This window comes from Pomacea canaliculata, linkage group LG12 (genome assembly GCF_003073045.1).
Source record: "Pomacea canaliculata isolate SZHN2017 linkage group LG12, ASM307304v1, whole genome shotgun sequence".
In the NCBI taxonomy this organism is placed as follows: domain Eukaryota; kingdom Metazoa; phylum Mollusca; class Gastropoda; order Architaenioglossa; family Ampullariidae; genus Pomacea; species Pomacea canaliculata.
The window spans coordinates 606,818-628,062 of record NC_037601.1 but is presented as its reverse complement, the minus strand read 5'-3'; the positions used below and the strand labels follow the sequence as shown (position 1 = coordinate 628,062).

General features: G+C 38.3%; 3 protein-coding genes across 7 annotated transcripts in view; 1 reads left to right on the top strand and 2 right to left on the bottom strand.

Moving 5' to 3' along the window:
- Window positions 1-35: 35 nt before the first annotated feature.
- LOC112576457 (UPF0598 protein CG30010-like) lies at window positions 36-2,822 on the top strand. 2 transcript variants are annotated; one of them, XM_025258892.1, is made up of 3 exons: window positions 36-313; window positions 579-627; window positions 2,049-2,822. In XM_025258892.1, the coding sequence occupies exons 1-3, from the start codon at window positions 167-169 to the stop codon at window positions 2,492-2,494; spliced, it is 642 nt and encodes a 213-aa protein (XP_025114677.1). In that variant the 5' UTR covers window positions 36-166; the 3' UTR covers window positions 2,495-2,822. The 2 variants fall into 2 exon arrangements, with proteins under 2 accessions (XP_025114677.1, XP_025114676.1); XM_025258891.1 differs by having other exon boundaries at window positions 78-375.
- Window positions 2,823-3,075: 253 nt separating this feature from the next.
- On the bottom strand, window positions 3,076-7,721 carry LOC112576459 (mediator of RNA polymerase II transcription subunit 10-like). Its single transcript, XM_025258893.1, has 4 exons — window positions 7,564-7,721; window positions 7,042-7,125; window positions 6,724-6,826; window positions 3,076-4,352 (listed from the first exon to the last, which is right to left on the bottom strand). The coding sequence occupies exons 1-4, from the start codon at window positions 7,683-7,685 to the stop codon at window positions 4,257-4,259; spliced, it is 405 nt and encodes a 134-aa protein (XP_025114678.1). The 5' UTR covers window positions 7,686-7,721; the 3' UTR covers window positions 3,076-4,256.
- A 1,501-nt stretch (window positions 7,722-9,222) lies between these two features.
- Window positions 9,223-21,245, bottom strand: part of LOC112576777 (b(0,+)-type amino acid transporter 1-like) — a 28,859-nt gene continuing 16,836 nt past the window's right edge. For all 4 annotated transcript variants that reach the window (XM_025259488.1, XM_025259485.1, XM_025259487.1 and 1 more), the window contains 10 exons: window positions 19,073-19,336; window positions 18,148-18,273; window positions 17,844-17,943; window positions 16,832-16,876; window positions 16,382-16,505; window positions 15,907-16,010; window positions 15,612-15,708; window positions 14,462-14,611; window positions 13,749-13,917; window positions 9,223-13,570 (listed from right to left, as the gene is read on the bottom strand). In XM_025259488.1, coding sequence (XP_025115273.1) covers window positions 13,503-13,570; window positions 13,749-13,917; window positions 14,462-14,611; window positions 15,612-15,708; window positions 15,907-16,010; window positions 16,382-16,505; window positions 16,832-16,876; window positions 17,844-17,943; window positions 18,148-18,273; window positions 19,073-19,336 — 1,247 coding nt within the window. In that variant the 3' untranslated portion in view covers window positions 9,223-13,502. The remainder of the gene's footprint in view (window positions 13,571-13,748; window positions 13,918-14,461; window positions 14,612-15,611; window positions 15,709-15,906; window positions 16,011-16,381; window positions 16,506-16,831; window positions 16,877-17,843; window positions 17,944-18,147; window positions 18,274-19,072; window positions 19,337-21,245) is intronic.

Below are 21,245 nucleotides of genomic sequence, written 5' to 3'. Positions count from 1 at the left end.
CTAACCACAGTGTCATCGTCTGTGATTGGCTTTGCTACAAAATTGTGACCAATCCCGTTTTCGCTATTAAACAGCCATCGGAAGTTCCTTTGTGCGCATGTTCAGGGTGTGACTTCCTGTGTACACAAATTGTCATGTCCGCAGACTTACAGAGATCATAGAAGTCATGTCCTCCGCGCTCAGTCAGAAAGTAAACCTATACTCGGGGAAGAAATGCTTTGTAGCGCTAAAGCGATTATTGCACTACGTTCAAGGACAGTCGCCAGAACCAAAAATACGGGAATACTTTTACTATATCGATCACCAAGGACAAGTAAGCCCGTAGAGTTGGGAAAACACGGATCAAACTTAAATTACTTTGACCACATATATTATGTAAGCATTATTTAAGACTGTTCAGGCATTGAGCTTATCGACCATAAAAAAATACGAAGCTAACATTTGCCGAGTTTTTTCCTGAATATTTATCATTTCAAATTAAAAATTCTGCAGTCCTTTAATCATATTTTGGAAATCTGAATTTTTCTTTTTAATGAAAATATACGTAGGAGGAATGTTTGGATGGTTTTATTTTGCAGCTTTTCCTAGATGATGCTAAGATGAAAAACTTCACATCATGCTTTAAAGGTATACTTGTCAAATACTCTTTAGTGACAAGTTTCTACATTTGTTGTTAGCTTATGTTTCAATCACATTTAAAAAAAAAAAAAGTCGCGTGGGTGTGTGAGGGTAGAGCACTTGCGCAAAACTGAAGAAGAATAAAAGTTTCAGGGGAAGATAAAACTTTATCTAGTGAATTGACTAGTCAGTATAAATTGTCAAAAATATTTCAAAACACAGCACTTCATCATACACATCCATATTACATTGAATGCAGTAGTCTCTCCTCAGTCTTCTAACTGGGCCATCAGTAGAATTGGGAAGAGTGACAATACAAGGAATATAATGCATGCACAGTCATGGAATTTTCCTGGAACCATTTTACTAGCTTACCGACTTTCTAAATTTAAGCAGCCTGCTAGCTGCACTGTGGACAAAAGGTTTTTCAGGAGCGCGGGTGTCCAGCAGCTAGTCACATTAATACCAAGTGTTCTGTTAGATCAGTGATGCACAACCTTTTTCGGCCTGCGGGCCATATCCATTTCGGACAGCCGTGTCGCGGGCCATATCCATTTAGGACAGCCGTGTCGCGGGCCACTTTGCCGCAAAAAAATAGAGCAGATACCATTTTTTATTAGAAACAAGTTGTACTTACCATTAATTATGTAGTAATTAGTGGGATTTGAAGTTGTTTTCCCGAAACCAACTTCTGAATGTCCGGCCTCATCGTAGAGACACCAAGTCGGAGCACTGAATCGAAATGTTCGTCCATCGAAAAAAAGATTGAGAAACGCCACTACGTGGGGATAAATACTTCTTCCTTTTTTTTCGTTTTTTTAAGGTCTTCTTTTATTACTAACATGCCGATTTCCTGCACTGTGGGCAGAAGTTTCGTGGGCCGGATGGCACCGCGTCACGGGCCGGATATGGCCCGTGGGCCGTAGGTTGTGCATCCCTGTGTTAGATCAACATTTTAACCCTAGGTATCCACTATGGTGGATGGTGTTATCTGCATTGACCTTTATAATTTTACATTGAATCATGTGTTAATCATGTATTATGTCCACCAATCTTCTAAATGGCTGTTTTTCTTGAGAAAAGCTGCTATCCTTAGGATTAACTTTTGGTCTTTGGTGGGTGTATATTTGCCTTCATTGTCATGTCTAGAATTCCACCCTTTCAGCTGCGATGTGCATCATCATTTATAGCAGCAGATGAAGACTCGTGTTCTTTTATACTTTTGACAGTTAATTTGTGCTGGGTTGTTTATATTATGCAAAAACTTATGCCGTTTTTTTGCATTACAAAATCTTGTTACATTTAGTGTGTTATTTTTTGTAAAGCACTGTGAGCTTTTAGGGAACAATGCTCTGTAAGTTATTGTGTTTTAATTCCAGTCACATTGATTGCTTTAGCTCTTGTCATCTATATGTTTACATCTTTTGCAGAAAAAGAATTTCTTGTTTTCTTCTTTCAACATCTTAAAAAGAATGACACAGAGCGGTATAGGACTGATTTCCCTTATATATCATTATGTGGACGCGAGAGAAATTATGTGCGTTGTGAGGATAGACCAATTGTTTTTACACACATCATCTATGCTGCTGATGCTGCTGAAACTGACAGGTTTTCATATGCTTGGGCTGGAGATAAACTGACAGTGAAGTTCGAGCCAGAGAAAGTGTGCATGCTACCCGAGACTGGCCGAGTCTACCACCCAGCTCCAGAGAAGGCAGGGGGTGTTGGGTTGGTCAGGTCCAGTCTAGCCAATGAACTCAGCAAAGAGTTTGATTTTCTAAATGGAGAGACTTTACCACCAACTCATTTCACATGGAAAAATATTCGTTATCAACTTTCAAATGAATTGTATGACACTATACGCCGTGAAGTTTGATGTGTTTTGACAGCAAACCATCGTATGTTTTCTGATTTTTTAAATTACAAGGAGAAAGTAAGGAACTTTCCATTTGAAATTTTAAGTTGTTCTCTTACACCAAAAGTATGTTACACTTAACATGACATGGATCCCAAAAATGCATTGGCATAACATTTGGTGAAGAAGTATTGGGTGATAAAAATATCTTAAAGAACAATGAAACATTTAGACTAGAAGAAATTGGATCTCCGAGCGCAGGGAATTCAGTCATAGAATATACATTCTTGTTGCCTGAAATGTTGTACAGTGCATGATTCTTTAATCTTATGAGGCCCCCCCCCCCCAAAAAAAAATCATATAAGTGGTCTGTTATTAAACAATATTGTATGGTGCATGACTGTATAGTTACACAATAAGCATGAAACACGCCTGTAAAAGTGCATGTTTCTTATGAGAGTGATATGCTCCACACTATTTCCAACACGCAGGGCTATTCTGTACATTCAAAGCAATTAGCATAAACCCCTTCTTGCTCTGTGGATTGTTTGGTAATAATGGGAGTATGTGTCCATTATATGCAGAACCTAACAACATATGAGCATCTTTTCACATTTGTTTTTATTAGAACTTAAGTTATCACTGTAATGCAATAGTTATACTTGAATAACATCAAGCTTCCCGAACTTTTTAATGACCCATCTAAATGTCTGAAGAACCAATGTTAAAGAAAAACAATAAAACAAAACATGTACATGCTGTTGGATACATGTAGAGGTTTCTGCTACATGATCATGGCACATTAGAAGTAGAATGTTTATCAAACTTTTCTTTTTTGTTAGCAGAATGGCACTGTTAGGCTCTATGAACTGCCAGTTCCTTGTTATGATGAAGAAAGTTAATACTGTACCTTATCACGTGTACAGCTCAATGTTTCCAGCTCATAAGATGGCACAAAATAACCATCAAGAAAAGATTCTTTTCAAGCTGCTCAGAGCTTAACATTTGTAAGAGTTATCATTGTTTTTTTGTTTGCACAGTTTTGTTATCAAAAAGAAAAGAAGTCTGGAAAAAATTATCAGAAAAAACAGATTAGAGCTAAACAGAGAGTGCACCACTGGTCACTGCAGCCTGCAACTAAAACTTAGACTCAAACACTTAGCACTTGGAGAGGAGATCTGAATGCATAATAAAATTCTGAATAAACGTCTTGGTGACAAGGGTGTAGTTGCTGCACTATTAAACCATCAGAAGTGAATGGGGAGAAAGAAAAACACCTGCAGGATGGACACAGAAGTAAAGCAATCTTCTGCTGTGAAACATGATTGGCCTAAACTTTCTTGCACTCTACAACATCACAAGCTTAGATTTGCCTCTTCATCTACAACTAACTTGTGAGCATCAAGATTGGAACAATTACAAATGGAACATGTATAAATTAAAATAAAATGTGAAAAAAATCCAAAGAATGATTTTACAGCATTGATTTGTTTCAAAGTGGCTAGTTCCAGAAATGCTTACACTGGCATAAACTATTGCAGTGGAAGACAATTAGCAAACCATGGCGTGCAGTGCTTTTGCTGCACCAGCTGGCTGTGCTAAGACAAGGAAACTGGAACAAGTTTTTTTAATAACACTTTTCACTCCTTGCCTTGAACAACTGTCACTTCCTTCCTCTGTGGTTGCTTAACTCTGCCCTTAATGTCGTTTTTGACTAGAGGCTTTATCTCACACAACCGATCAGAATGCTGTTACAGGACTTGATCCAACTGTACGGGCTGTGCTACGTAGATCTGTCATTGCCTTTTAGTGCTCGGTACATGTTCATCTCATTGGGGAACACTTTGTTCAGTTCTACCATCAGCAAAGCCTTGAATTTCTGAAAAAAAAGGGCACACACATGACGTAAATTGCACAGTAATGATATTTTGCCACAAAAAAAAAAAAAAAAAGTCAACACTGGTAATGGGAGGAGAAATTGGTATTTTATGCTGAGCCAGCAACTATGGCACAGCCCACAGCCCTTGGTAATGGGAAGCTGAGATTTAAAAAAAAAGGGGGGGGGGGAGGAAGAGAATGTTGGATGGGGGACAGGCCAAGTACAACAAAAGATGGTGAATAACAAGCAAAGCACAGACAACTAGGATTTGAAGGCAATATAAAAAAAAACCTTTAAAAATGCTTTACATTTCTATAATTGAACATTTTTATGAATTACACCTCTCTCCAATTTAATTTATAACCATGCTGCTGCTTTCCACTGGAAATATCTGTAGTAAACGAGAGTAAAAACAACAAAATCAATGAAACAGGTCATTCAGTTGTCCCTTCACTGGCACCAGCCAGGGGGAGCAAATGGATCAAATCAAACTTCACTGTCTGTCTGAGGAAGTCCAAGACAGAAATTTTTCTTTTGCTCACAAGCACAACCACATATGCAATCATAATATGAGCATAACTCAACATAATTGCCAGACATACCTATACAAGACGTTCAACACACATGCACACCAACACCTCTCACATGTGAAACCTCCTAAGGAGGATGCCAGGTGGTATGACAACCCTACAAGTCCTTGTGCCTCTTATTTAAGATGGTGATGGCTGCTGGCACAAAGGACCTCTGGTAGGTAGCTTTTTATGCCTGTGGCACTTTGTAGCGCCTGCCCGAGGACAACAGCTAAAATTTGGGATGGAGAGGGTGTGTTTGGTCTGAAATGATGTTATGGATAGATGCAGCAGCTGACAGGGCTTGTCTATTGTGGGCGATGGTCTGCAGGTCCTGTATGAGACGACCAGTCCAGTCTTTGATGTCCATAAGCCAGTTCTTTCTCTGACCACCGCACCATCATCTACCCTCCAAGGTGCCTTGAAGGACAGTTTTCGACAAGGTGTTGTGCCAGGTCACATGGCCAAAGAAGACCAGCTTACGTCGCTTGACTGTTGAAAGTACAGGTTCCTGGTGTCATGCGAGTGTGGCCATCTTGTTTCCTACAAAGTCATTGGTTCTATGTTCTCTGTACAAGATCTGGGGCAACCTCCTCAGGCACTTGTACTCTAATGCCTGGATTCTCCTTTCCATTTCAGCGAGCAGAGTCCACGTCACATCCATAGAGCAGGATTGGCACTACCAGGGATTTGTACAACTTGTAGTTGGTAGTGAACCTTATGGATGTCAGATCCTGTTCAGCCTAGTCATTGCCACTGTTGCTGTCACAATTCTGATGTGGATATCTGGCGTGGAACTGCCGTCCTCGGAGAGGGTGCTCACAAGTATTTTAAGCTGCTGACCTCTTGGAGCTGTACCCCGTTCAAAGAGATCTCTGCTTTGCCGCTGCCATTGATCATAACTTGGATCTTTCCAGTGCTGGTCTCCATTTCATATGCATTTGAGCTGTCAGTCTGTTGGTGAGGTCTTGTAGTTCTTTGTTAGTGCCTGCTAACAGATCTCCATCGTCTGCAAAGCATAGTTTGCAGATTGGTCTTTCACCAACTGAGATGGAAGTATGATGGTTTGGAAAGCTTCCAGCAGGATGTTCTCTAAGAAGATATTAACTAACATACAGGGGATATCCTTGACATACATCTACTGTCGTGCAAAAGTAAGCTCCTATTTGGTTATTCAGCAGTACTGTACTTGTTGAGCTATCATACAGTGCTTCAATGACTTGAATGAGGCCTTCTCCAGTATTGAATTTTTGCATCACATGCCCCACGTACCAGACTCTATCAAATGCCTCTTTAAAGTCGGTGAAATTATAGTAAAGGTTCTGCTGGTGCTGAAGATGGTTTTGTACAAGGATGCGACAGTGAAAGATCTGCTCAGCTGTGCTTCTACATCAGACCTGGGCAAACGCCGGCCCGCGGGCCGGATCCGGCCCGCCTCCTGTCTCTGACCGGCCCGCCCGCTGGCCGCCCACCAGTAAATATACTATATATACAGTATTGGGTAAAACTGAGTTAACTATATTAGTCCGGCCCTCTAGAACCATTCCAGTTTCTCATCCGGCCCCTTGGGAAAATTAATTGCCCACCCCTGTTCTACATGGTCTGAAGTCAGCCTGTATGCACAATGGCAGGCCATCTAAAATATACACAGTCACAAGTCCAACATGAGAAAGTCATCAGATAAAAAATAAAAAAAACCACACACGCACACAATACAGATCTTATTTGCCATTGTTAAGTACATAAGTTTACTTCTTTGCCATACTAAGAGGGTTAACATCCTTGCAGAAATACACTCTTACCTTTAGGTTATCCACCTTGCCCTTGACAAGCTCATTCTTAGCCAATGCTTTTTCAAGACAGTCTCTTGTGTACAGGTTTGGATTCCGACCTTGGTCAATGTAACTGTAACATTAGATCCCCTCAACGTTAACATGTGTAAATGACAATTTTTTTCTGCAGGCATACAATGATTATTGTAAACAAAGTTGCATTTCTTACTGTACAAAATTTATTGCAAAATCTTACTGTGAAATAATTGCAGTTGCAATCCCCAGTTGCAAGTTTCTTTTGGGTACAGCTGTACAAGTGTATCTAGTGATTAAGCCAACATAACGTACTCAAAAACCTCTAGTGGGACATGAACATCCTGAAGCTGAGTGCGAAGCTTATCCAGTTCCTGCATCTCCACCACCATGGTATTTCTGAGATCGAAGAAATAAGGCAGTGTTGATCTTTAATAACAAATTTAGTTTCTAAATGCTGCACAAAAAAGTGGTGACATTACACAATAAGCTACCAAATGCTTAAAATTTTGTTATCCTAGCTTAGCAAAAAAAAAAAACAACACTTTAAATCCAACATATGAAAATAACTTTCATTAATAAATATGCTGAATTTATTAATAAGTTAATAATAACGCTGCTTATACAAATAACTTGCAGTAAGTTAGTAATTCATTAAGTTAAAAGAATACTTCGCTCTAAAATGATATTCACGTTTATGACGTAGCAAATAACGGGGGTAGAATGATTTACCACCGAACGTGCACGCAAAAGCGTTGACCAATGTTTCTATAAAAATTAAAAAAAGCAAACAAACAGCTACAAGTCTTAGATTCTTTTAAATACTATATCACTTACAATTTTTGATTAAGTACATTCTGTCCCTGAGGCTGAAAATCGCTCACAACAATACCAATCTGTCGTGTGTTTTCTATAAACAACTCCAACTGCTGTTCGAGAGCCTCGAACTTGTCGGCCATTGTAGAGAGTGGCTTTCTATTAATTTCCAGCGCAGAAGAGTTTCTAGCAGCGACTACTCATGACCACGGGTATAGCAGTTCTCTCCCTTGCAGTCAGCTTTGGTCTCGAAACTATGGACGTGTATTAAATATTTGTGCTCGAAACCAACTCTTGACGCCGGTATTGTATGCACATGTGTTTAAAACTATTTTGGTGAATTTCACTTATTACCATTACACCGACGGTAATTTCCGGAGATATTGTCTTGCGGTACGTGTAAATCTTTTGCATGCGACTACATGTATTAGGCAAGATGACTCGTTGAGCAAGATGACTCGTTGAAGCGAGGCATGCGAAGAGAATGTACCGAACCTTACAAGAAATAAAATACTACAAAGTTAAATTTAACAGTTGAGAAACAAATGAAACTTTTAGGTTCAAATTATTATAGCTTGCAAGTGATGTGGATAGTGGACTATTTTTGTTTGATATCCCTGCGCGAGTGGGTGTTTGATCGTCTGCTAAACAGTAACTACACGTCAAATTTAAATAAAAATAACATGAAAAAGCTAAACACATAAAACTCACGCTTTATTATTGGTTTTGATTTAGAAAAATACCACGAAAATGTCTGCTAATCCATTCAGCAACACTAGAAGATCCATATTTTCTACGCATGAGCACACCTCGCTTCAACGAGTCATCTTGCTACACGTTTGAAACCTACAAACATTGTGTATTGTTGGCTGCGGTCATCGCAGCAACCGAGACAGAAGTGTAAGACTTAATTGTTCATATCCCAGTTGTACCAAACGAGGAAGAGAGAAATTTTATTTCCAATCAGCGACGAGAGTGGCTGAGGCAGATCCATAGGAAAGAGATTGCAGAAAACACTGCAACACCATGGCATCGTATTTGCGCCGTGCACTTTCTCTCAGATTAATGCTAGTAATCGTACTATTTAAATGCTACATCGAAAAAGAAACTTGAAGAAAAAGATATGCACACCCAAATTATTATTGACCAAATCTGGACAGAGTTGGGTTCTATTAAGGTGACCAGACGTTTCGGGGGCGAAAGCGGACACGTGCCGATGATGGTGTCGTCACCGTCAAAGAACGCCGAAAAAAGTGATTTTTAAAGACAACCGGGACATTTGATGGACTTGCCAGAAAGCCAGAAAGCGGGACATTGGGCGTCCCGCCCGATATTCAGGCGGGACACGAGGTCAAAAGCGGGACTGTCCCGCCAAATGAGGGACGTCTGGTCACCTTAGTTCTATACAGAGTTGCCATTTGCCAAATATGGTCAACATAGTTGAGAAAAAGAAGTGCATATACCAACGATGAGAATATTCTTGTCCTCACTAGAGTGACTAATCACAAAGGACTGGAGTATTTACTACAATGCAACCAGACCACCTCTAAGGAACCCATCCCTTTCCTAAAGCAGACGTCCTATTAGGATCTGTCTACATTGAAGTATTTATTTTTGCTTTGTTCCTCAACAAGTGTAATTTTTTTCAAAAATGCAAAAAGAAAGATAACAAAGAGACAATTCACCATTTTTATAGTTTATTCAATGACAGGCTTTGCAATCATGCATCTAAAAGCTGCTGTATTTGGGATACATCATTTGTAATGATCTTTACATCTGAAAGGAACCATAGGATGGAAAGAGTGAAGACAGCAATCTAAAGATGCAACTCTTCCTTCATTGCTGGCCAAGTTCCCTTAAATGTTTAGTGGGCTGTGAAACAGTTCCTGGTGAAAGCTTTTCAATACATACTTGAGCATAGAATCTGTGAGAGTGGTGTTGCTGTTGTAGTGGCTAAATACAAGCAATGAAGCAGATGAGCACCTACACTTGGGTACAGGTTTGGCCAGTTTTATGGACATCATAGGGAAGAGGTGAAGCAGGCTGTTGGGTGGCGGTGGTGGGGCGTATACAACACATTAGTGACAGTGATAGCAAGATGAAACATTTTACTAATTACTGCTGTGCAGTTTTCATTAAGAACTAGGCTGTCAATAAAGGGTTCCAATGAAAAGTACACTTGCTATTCAGACAAAAATAAAAATTCTTTTATTTGGAATGCATGTTGAGTCTTGCAATTTCCAAAAAAAGGTTTCAAAATAATGTGAAAAGAAATATAAAGTTTCATAAATAATGGTGCATTTCTAAAGAAAACAACACTGTCCATATCCTATTACCATAAAACAAGTGAATATTAACACTTAGCTTCCACTAGACCATGTTGATCTATTATATACAGTGGTTTGGAGTTGAACATGAGCAATGAGACGTTACATCTTGGGGTAAAGACAGAACAGGCCACAGCACTTCACAGCAGGGGTGGAAACATGCACAGCCACAAACAGAAAGCCTTGTACTACCAGCAATCCTAATCATAAAACACTACACTTCAAACTCTTGCTATGCAGTTTGCACCCACAGATGTGAACATCGTAGTTACAGCTGAACTGCGTGGATTTGTCCATATTACGTCTTTGTCAATGCATTCAGTAGCCTCAACTTTCAAACACAGGAAACAGCTTTAATCCACATCAGCTGATACTATAATAGTACTGTTTTCTTATTGTCAATATTTTGCATGTCTCCATGCTACGATCAATAATACAAGAACAAGAAGAAAACAAAACCACACAGTGAGAAATTCCTTCTCATCAAACTCATTGGCACACATTTCCATACTTGTAAGTGTAAATAAGCACACATCAAAACCATTAATGCACCCTCCACATATAAGCCACAAAATAAATAAGCACAAATAAAATCGATTTAGTTTCACATTCTTAAGCAGCTGATAACCAAAGAATAGTAGAGTCAGTGCAAATATTTCAGGTTGCAGAAATCTATTAGTAATAGGACTGCTTTTTCTTTTTTCTCCATGTACAGCTTTATTTGCTATCAAGTGGAAATAGATTTACTTCCAAGACTGTTGCCTCCAGAACCATAACATCTACACACATAATTATCTGCAGTCAACCCAAATGATTGTAACAGACATCTCTTTTAATGTACTCACTTCTCTCTACCTGCTGTTCATCATGTGTATATATATATACAAACATTGTAATTTTTCCTCCCTTTTTTAACTGCATGTGTGTATTCCTACCAGCTATACATAAGAAAATAAACTCTGTGCTACAGCACTAGTGTCTAAATCTAAGGCTGTTTGGGTCTAGCGGCTGTTTTAAACCCTCAAATGGCTTTTGAATAAAAATAGTTACACTGCATTTCTGCCAGCTTCTGTCAATGTCAGTAACTGAAAAGAAGCAACAGAATATGCCACACTCTCAATGGAAAATATCACAAAAATGACTGACTTATACAAAGTTGTGGACTGCTAAACACTTTACAAAATCAAACATTAGCGGTGAAAGCACAGTGGCACATAACTGGTTTCCCCAAACCTTTTCCAAACTCTGCATAGTTTACTGTTAGAAAGGATTAGATGGCAGAAATGCTGCAATTCTCAAAACAAAATGAATCTTAACAAGCATCAGACAAAGACTAGATCCTATATTTTGCATGTCTGTGCTTGAAAACTGCACGTAAGATCAATGCAATCCTCCAAGAAAATATATCAAGACTTTTTCCTCCCAAATTTCCACACAACCATCTGGTAGGTAACTTCAGAAAATGTAGTTGACAGAAATATATATTGCTCTCAACACACACATGCTATATAAATAATTACTTAAACAGTAAGTACAAAGCTGTTCAACAAGCTAGCCTCAAGCTCTCCCTAACACCACTTCTGCATTATTAAGCACCGGTACCTGCACGTTATCACAGCTGGGTGTAATCTGCAGGAGTTCAACAGCCAGTAGCAAAAATTACATTAACAATATTTTAATGCCTGTTATTTTACATCGAATAATAACAGGTAACTTCATATGTCTATATATACAAACTGTTGAGAAATTTCTGTGGGAAAACAAGATGACATGAAGGCCAATGACAGGGACAGTACCCAGCAAGTTATGAACGTTTTTTCTGTAACATCTGTGACCTTGACTCATAGTAATCATGTGACACTGGGGTGTTGTTTTAGTTTGCTCCTTCCTGCAGATAATACCCAGGTAACCAGTCTCTGAAGGACAGCCTGGCCACATGATGAGATTCTGTGTTTTGCAAACATCCTTATGAATAACAACAAAGACTCAGCTTTATTCTCATGAAAGCTATTCCTTTTGTTTTTGTCACCCAGTCATTATACAGTTACTGTGTACAAGAATGAAACAGATGGCACTCATTTGTTACCAACTGTACATATGGGACATTTTATGTACAAAATCCATTCAGAATAATGTACGTAGTGAGCAGACAACTGTACAATAGATTTACAAAAAAATGTTGCTATTTTCAAAAATACTGTTACCATATCCAAAAATATCCACAACATTTATGAAAACCTATTGTTATACATTTACAACACCTGCATAACCCTATAATCACCTGATAGTTTAAATTGTAGCAACAAATTTCTGTGACAATAATAAAAAAATTTATTTAGGTCACGCAATTTACTAACAAATAAATTAATTTTAATTCTCTTTCATCATCTCTTTCTTTTTCACACACATTCTCCTCTCGCAGCTTTTATTAAAGCCCAGATGTGCAAATGCAGACACACATCCAAGCCACCTAAATGCATGCTTGCTTAGTTAATACTGTGATTTGCTGCCACATACAGCAAACCCTGTCTAGCCTTATTGAAACAGGTCTTTGTAAGGCAAGACCCTGACTGTTCTCGATAAAATAATCTGTGCATGTATTCCTCGTGTGTGCGTGTGCATGTAAACAAACAGGAAAGGGTATGATGTATCAAATATTGCAAATACCTTGTGAAAAATAAGAGAATCTCTGCTGCCAATAGGAGTTGTGAATTTTGACCACTTGTATGAAACTGAGGCAATGATCAGTTTCATAGGTGTCATGGCAACCCTAACCTATCAGCAGTTACCTCTCACATAACAACATGCAGATGCAACCTTTCATGTGCAAACAGCAATACGATAAAGCTGAAATCATATTATTCTTTGGCCAACTTGCATGGAAAGAGATAAATTGCAGGAATGGATGTCAATATGATTTTTCTCTTGTGCTGCATTAGTGGGTGCTACATATGCATTAGCACCTGCTTGTAATCAGCTGGCATGAACACATTTCTCAACAAGGTTTGATGATAATGGTATTTACACTCCCAAGGTTTAAAAATAGCTGTCTGAAAGAGGTTTCTCTGTAGAATAAAATCTTGTGTGTGAAGGATAGATCAAAAAGGCCCTGTCTGTAGGAGATTCTAATAGCAAGAATGTCTTTGCTAAGTACAATATTCAAATACCTAATAAAAGAAAGGTGTATTCATCATCTGGCTGGACAGATCCTGGCATATGACTACAAGCTATATCATTATTTTTTATTGGGTTTAAACAGGCTGATGTAAAACAGTATAAAGTACCAAGACGATATTCTAAAAACTTAGACCATTCCTATACTTGAATGGAACAGCTTAGTACTCCGCATAAAGCCCCTGATCCTCCACCAAAGCCCGTCACAAGTCTTTCTGGCAGAACCAAAACATGCCACTAGCTCTTCAGCCAGCATCACTTCTGCAGCACTTGCAATGCAGGATGACATAACCCTAACTTTCTCTTCTACAAAAGATAAAAATGATGAAGATGATATAAGCAGATGACAGACAAGGTAATAACATCTGCTGCTCTTGACTGCAGAACTTCTCTCTCTCTCTCTTCACAGTACCTGCGATCACTGTAATGTGCAACCCACCATGAGAGATGGGAACCATTTTATTCAGGTGGGAGGTAGGCGCTAGGGGCAACCTGCAGCGCACATTGTATTGCTGTCACCAGTGGATCTGAAAACACAAAACATGACCAACATTGTATTGCTGTCACCAGTGGATTACCAGCACACACTCAACATGATGTTGAGAGATTAACAAGTGTACTTGACTGGTTTAACTTGAGTTAACATACCTGCTGAGTGATGGTTACCATCATCTACTGCACCTACACATGACTCCAGATACTTACTAAGGAAGGTGAGGCGAACTTTGCAGGCAATGAATGGGATGTAGAAGATCATGCCACTGAGAACAAAAAGTGTTGCATACAGAAACTCAATGCGAGGATTGTGAGCAATTGGGGCAACCACCAAGTACACAGAGATGATCAACATCACAACTGGGATAGCTGTTGGTACCTGTCCATCAAAACAAAGAAAGTGATCAAAGAATCTGGCAACCACCACTCAAGTAATGTACTATCCTGATTACTGAACAGTTTTAATCCAAGCACCAGGTAAAAATCTGTAGATCTCTCCTGTGCTGTTCTTTTTTGTAAGCACCTAACTGAACAGCATCTGACATATTTACTGAGTTCTATTAAACTACATTGTGGCATTTGCTGGTCCCATCATTCCTCACCATGACAAGAAGTAAGGCTACTCAATATCTTAGCAATGTTTATCAGACTTACCTTGTTTTTGATGTAATCATCAAATTCTAGCATGGCAGTATGTTAATGCAGATTCTTTTAATTGCCAGTAGACTTATTGGTCACACTGTAAATGGAATTTTCTTTTCTTATTTTTTTCCTGACAGACCTAAAAAATAAATAATTTACTTTGATGCATTGTAAGCGATTTCAGGAATAAAACTCTTTTTGTGATAAAGCATCATCTGCTGGTTTTTTTGCATGTTTTCCAAGCGCAATGACAAGATGACTGCACGATCCCTGGGACTTACCCTGTATGGGCGAGGTTCATGTGGACGTGTGTGACGCAGGATGAGAACACAGGCCATAGTCGCACCATAGAACAGCCAGGCAGTGAAACTAAAGAAGTCAATGAGACTGAAGATGTTGCCAGGAATAATCATGAGGATAGTCACTATTGTCTGCATGAAAGAACAAAGAATCAGTGATAATGAGGATACTCCCAAGAAAATAGTGATCATGTGGATAGTTGCAGTTGTCTGCAGGAAAGAACACAAGGTCAGCAAGCAGCATGCAAGAACATTGCCTGCAGCATACAGGATTTGAAAATGATTATAAAGGGTGTTTCATATATGTTTCATATGCTGGGATCACCGCGCATTGAGCGCATCTTTGTGATGCGGATACTAGCGCGCTATAAAACTACATCATCATCATCATATAGTCAAAAGTGTTTTGATTTTGTGGGATTTTTTAACTTGAAGACTGTTAGTACTGTTCCTATTATTTAAATGATCTATTTTCACTTTGATTAGAAGAACATTTGTCAGTTTTCCATTTTGTAGACAAAGAGTCATTCAATATCGAGCAATGCATTTTTATTTCAAAAACTCATAACAATAACAGGGAGTGCTATGCAGAGACTGATGTCGCTTTATGGAGGCAACCAGGAATGGCCTCCGAGATCATGTGACCTCACACCTTGTGACTTCCTTGTATAGGGATATGTGAAGTCACAAGTTTATGAGTACAAACCTCAAATGATCGCCGAACTGTGTAGGAAATTCAATGGGTGATCAGCAAAGTTGACAGGGATGCAAAAGAGTTATCGTTAATTTCAATGATCGAATGACTGCCTGCAGAGAAAGTGGAGATGGACATATGCTCGATATCTTTTTTCATTATTAAATCACTGTATATGTTGAATGAAATTAAATAAGAATTTTGAATTTTGCTTTCATTTTGGCTGATTTATCGCACTTTCTAAAACTGTACTTTATGAATCACCCTTTAGTAACATTTCCATAACAATTACAATAACATTTTATGTAGTAAACAAAATTGCATAATAATCATTATGTTTTCTGTGGAACACTTTTTAACTGATGATAAATCAGAATAAAACAGAATGTTTGAAAACTTATGATACCTGAAAAAAAGCAGAAAAGACTGATAACTTACAGAAAATATGACACTGGGCAGAGGAGTGAAGTTGTTGATTTGAACATAGGACAGAACCTCAGGTAAGTGATGTTCACGAGCAGCTACATAAGCAAGTCTGCGCACATGTACACACACAACACAAATTAAAGCATCTCCTGATCAACAATAATCAAGAATTCATTAAAATCCATGTGATGAATGCGTTTACTCATTTAAAGAATACCACTGTTCCGAATGTAAGAGTGGAACTTTAAAGCACTATCTAGTTATTCAACTCTCACAAGCCTCATCATGATTGTATGAAAACAAGTACCTGCAGCCTGTAAAGCAGGAACCATTTGCTGCTCCAAAAGTAGAGAGGGCCACAGCCAGGGGGATAATCAGGGAAGCAGGGCCAAGAACTCGAGAACCCCAAGTCTGAATGCAAGTGAGGGACAAGGTAAGCAGAGTTTGGTTTTTTTGCCATTCAACATTCAACTTACCTTCAAAACATTAAACTACCTCCAAACACTTCCCTGCTCACAGGAATATACAATTTAAATAATAATTGACAGTCAACATAACTGAACTCAATATTTTTAAAATAAAAAATATGGACATTTATTTATGCAAGAAAGTGTTTTTCACTACAACAAGAAACATCTCTGAGGCTCAGACTACATGATGGAAAGTCCAATATCAAAAGTGTGGAGTGTCATTGAACTGCTAGGTATGTTAAAGGAGAGCGGTGTATTGGCTTCATCTTCATGATGGATGATGCAATCATCTGAGGGATAACAGCAACTCACAGCTGCCACAGCGGGAGACTGCAGCAGGGTTTCTTTGGACATGACAGTCAGGTACGAGATGTTAGTCAGCAGATAGCATACAGTCACCAGGGGTATACCAATCATGATGGCCCGGGGTAAGTTTCTGAAAGAAGCTCTCAACCCTTAAAAACAACTCCAAGTACATGTGGCAGGTTAAACATTCAAGCTAAACAAGCCATGCTCTTTCCTTCTCATTGTGACATCTTGTTAGAGCATTCTTCTAAAATAAAATTTGTTAATAAGACAATAAAAAGTCTCCCTGGATCACATATCTTCAGAACTCTATGACTGTAAGATTATCAGATGTTTACACAAGATTATCACATATATGAGATTGTTAGATATTCAAGATTATCATATACTCATACAAGATTATCAAATACTCATATGAGATTGTCAGATACTCAAATAAAATTATCAGATACTCACACAAAAGGATTCTGCAGCTCCTCTGTTGCATAGTTCAAGTTGTTCCTTCAACAAGAAAGGTTTTAGCTTCAATAATTTATTTGCATTTAAAATATTACTTCAATAAACCAACTATAACATACATATATGCACCCTTTCTTTCTGACACAGACAGGCATAGTCTTAAACATAGTCTGACAAAGTCTTATACATAATCTTATATTGTGACAAGTCTATAAATAATCTGACACACACAATCTTACTTATATACAGCCTGACAGACAGTCACATATGATCCGACACAAATTGTCTACACAATCTGATACAGTTTTATAATAATCTGACAGTCTTAAACAGTATGATAGTCTTATACATAATCTGACAGTCTTATACATAGTCTGACACACAATAATCTGACACACCATCTTATAATAATCTGACAGGCATAAAAATCTTATAAGTAGTTGGGCATACAGTCTTATACATAATCTGGCACACACACAAATCTTATATGTAGTCGGACGCAGTCTGACATAGTCTCATACATAATCTGACATACACAATCTTACACAGTCTGACAATCTTATAACAATCTGACATGCACAGTCTTATGCATAGTCTGACAAGTCATACATAATCTGACACACGATTGCATAGTCTGAGACAGTTTTATACACAATCTAACACACACACAATCTTATACATAGCCTGACAAGTCTTATACATAATCTGACACTATCTTATAATAATTTGATACAGTTTTATACATAGTCTGACACACACAATCTTATATAGTCTGACACACAGTTTTATACATAATCCGACACAAAATCTTATACTTAGTATGACACACAGTCATAGTCTGACGTGCAATCTTATACATTATCTGACACATACACAGATAGTCTGACAGTCTTAATCAGTCTGACACAGTCTTATACACAATCACACAGCCTTACACTCAATTTGAGATACAGTTGTATATATAGTCTGACACACAGTCGTCCATATAATGTAGACAAAGAAAACTGACCAGCCATCATATGCCCACAGACCATCATAGAAGGCAAGGGCAATGCTCGACAAGTCATGTGTTGTATCTTGAAAGCCCTCCATGAGGTATTCATTGTTACCTGGAGTAGTCAACATCAAGAATCACTGAACACTTTACACAAGTCAGTTTAGAAACTGCATACTGTATTTTTCTGAGCACAAAGCATTTTGTAACACACAGTGTATATTCAGCATGACTTCCCACCAGAGACACTGCATGGACTCATTGCAGCACTCATGTTACCAGGTTTTGAAGATAAACTCAGCACACACGATTGACATACCTTGTGCCAGCATGATAAAGCCACCCACCACAATCACGCCGATGGCCAGAAGCTTAGCCACTGTGAAGACAATCTGCACCTTGTTGGCCAGCTTCACACTGTAGCAGTTGACAAAGGACACAATACCTGCAACCACCATTTTCACTGTTAACAGGTGACAAAGTGCACAGACTGGCTACTGGGTGGGCAATGGTGTTTTTATGCTGAGCAAAAAAATAACAGTGTGCCTGAGACAAGATCTGAATCCATGACCCCCAATTATCACATATGATAAGAGCTTAATACCTGCCCACAAAACTTATTAACTTGTGGCCAGAATAAAACAGTAACTGCTAAAATCAAAGGCCAGCTAAGAAGCTAATCAACTAGTCTCACTGCTAGCCCTTGATTTTTTCCACTTTTTCAGGACCAGTTGCATATTTCTAATTTTAAATACTTCTAGGCCTTCAATGTATTCACATAGTTTTATAGCAACATGGTGCACAACACCATTTTAGAACATTTTAAAACTAAAATTGTTTTAAATAAGATAAAACTGCTTAACTCATTAGCACATTTTTTTGTATGAGCATCTCAATGACACAAGAGTGATTAACAAAAATTTCTACATTTGCTTCTTTAGAACAGTTTTGAGTTTTAGAAAAAAGTGCAACTACCCAAGGGTGTCTGAAATCATCCAGTATAATAATAAAGAGAAGAAAAATAATAATAAGTAGATTTGTACAGTACACTTTCCCCATTATAAAGTAGGTTCAATGGGCTGTACAGAAATAAAAAAAACATAAAACACAAATATACAAACACACTAAAAACTAAATATAGCACACATACATCGACCAAAACATATAACAAACACAGACACAACCCCCCAGCAAGCCAGAAGGTACTGACATATACACAGCTTAAAGACCCAGAAGGCACTTACATATGCACAAGATTGCAACCAGCTTCACGAGCACGTCCGGCACCTCACAATCACCAAAGAAAGGCTCCACAGCATAGATGCCAAAGCTGAGAGCAATGACACCAAACAGGGCAGGCTTGAGGATGAAGATTGAGACCCAGGCAAATAGAAATGCAGGGATTGGTGCAAACTGGTTTGGTAGCACTTGGCCTGCTTCCAGGAGATACACGTACTCAGCTCCAGACTTAGTGATGAGCGTACCTAGCTCTGCGTATGTCAGGGCTCCTGTGGAAGCAATATACATTTGTCTTTAAACTTGCTTCACGAATGTTTGCAGCTGAATAAACTGTTTACTAACTATTTACTATTTAGTAGGATGTGTCCAGGTTTTCACTCCTCTTTTAGCCCTGTTTTTTTTAAGAAAGACTTTTTTCATTTATTATTTTTTATAAGATTGTATAGACAATGCCTCAAAAAACGCTTCTAGAGATTTTTCCCTGACTGACACAAATGTCATATGAACAATGTAAGCTTCAACCCTAGCCTCAACCATTTTTAAATAATGCACTTTGTTCAGGCACACACATTTAGCTTACTACACTTTAAATTCTCCTCATAGTGAAAAAATGTTAGTTATTCTGTGTGTGGGAGTGATATAAACTAGACTACATACTTGTAAGCCCTAATATGCTGTGCTGAATTCACACGAAGGCGAGACCAAATTCTGGTTCCAGAAAATCCTGAACACATGCCTTACTATTTCTGCATCCTTGATGTTTCATAGGTACTAGTTCATCTCATGACCAGTTTTTGGACATGAGATCAAGAAGTACTTGGCCAACTCTAATTAATAAAAATGTTTTCTAACCTGAATATTTCAACAAACTACACTAAATTTAGGTAAACTACCGAGCAATGTATGAACAACTGCAAAGTCAGCAGCAATATGGCATGAATAAAACACACAATAATCGGGGATCTGTAGAGAAAGCAAAACATGACTGTTAGTCTGCTGAAAACAACTGTATCAATAGCTGCACAAAAAGTATATCACACAACACATATGATGCCAACATGAAATCTGCACATTCACAGCATTGTGCATACACAGAATTGTCTTCTAAAACTTTATCAGGTAAAAACCTTGCACTGACAAGGATCAACAATCCTGGTGAGCCTAAGGTTCTTAATTTCACAGCACACATTACCACAGCACTAGCATATTAAGACTTCTTCACATTCTTTTTTACTTTTCAAATTCTCCACATTTATAACTCTACAGAAAAAAGTTATCAGTACCACCTGAACAGCCTTAGATATTCTGAGATGTTTGATGTCTGCATGAATAAAGTTCTAGTCCAAAATTTGCCATATTGTTCTGTCTACATACACAAACTTCTAGTCCAATATTTGCCATTGTTTTCATGCAAAGGAACTTGTCAGGGGATCTAAAGTCAAAGAACATGCTGATCTTACTAAACTGATCATTTTAACCTCAGCAAGTGAAATCCTGATCCTACTTTCTTGTCAATCATGAAGTAGGGTGGAGAAACCATCAGTCAATATGACAAGTGTTGCAGAGAATGGTGAAGGACTCATCACAGAACCTGTGGATGCTAGGAAGATTCTCTCCACACTGCCCCTGGCTTTAACCATACATACCGCCATTCTACCACACCCCTTCATGCAATCTCTATTTGCTTTTCTGCTCTTGAAGAGCAAATAATGTGAATATTTTTCTCAAAAAGTGAGGTGAATTCATTACAAGATTGCAATTCCCAAAAATGTAAGCAAGCAATGACCATTTACTGACAAGATGCAAACACTGGAAGAGCAGCATGTACCGAATGTCATATAATCATGCTGAGATTTCTAAGCTGTAAATACAAAATACTTCTCTCAATGCTAGACAGCAGGTGTATAAAGTCTATTTGTAATATTTTGTGTCTAGATGACAATGCCAATGGGCTTATCAGTAACATAAGATGAAAATAACATTTGAAGGTGGGTATTGCCCAAGTGAAATGAGATTTTTCAGTCAGATTTTGAAAATAAGAATCTGATAAGGAACTAAACTCAATCCCTTAAAAAAAAAGTATGGGTGTTAATTCACTTCCGCAGAGTGATTTATAAGCTGCACCAGTTTCTACATACAAGCTTATTATCTAAACGGTATTATGAAAGCTGATGTACA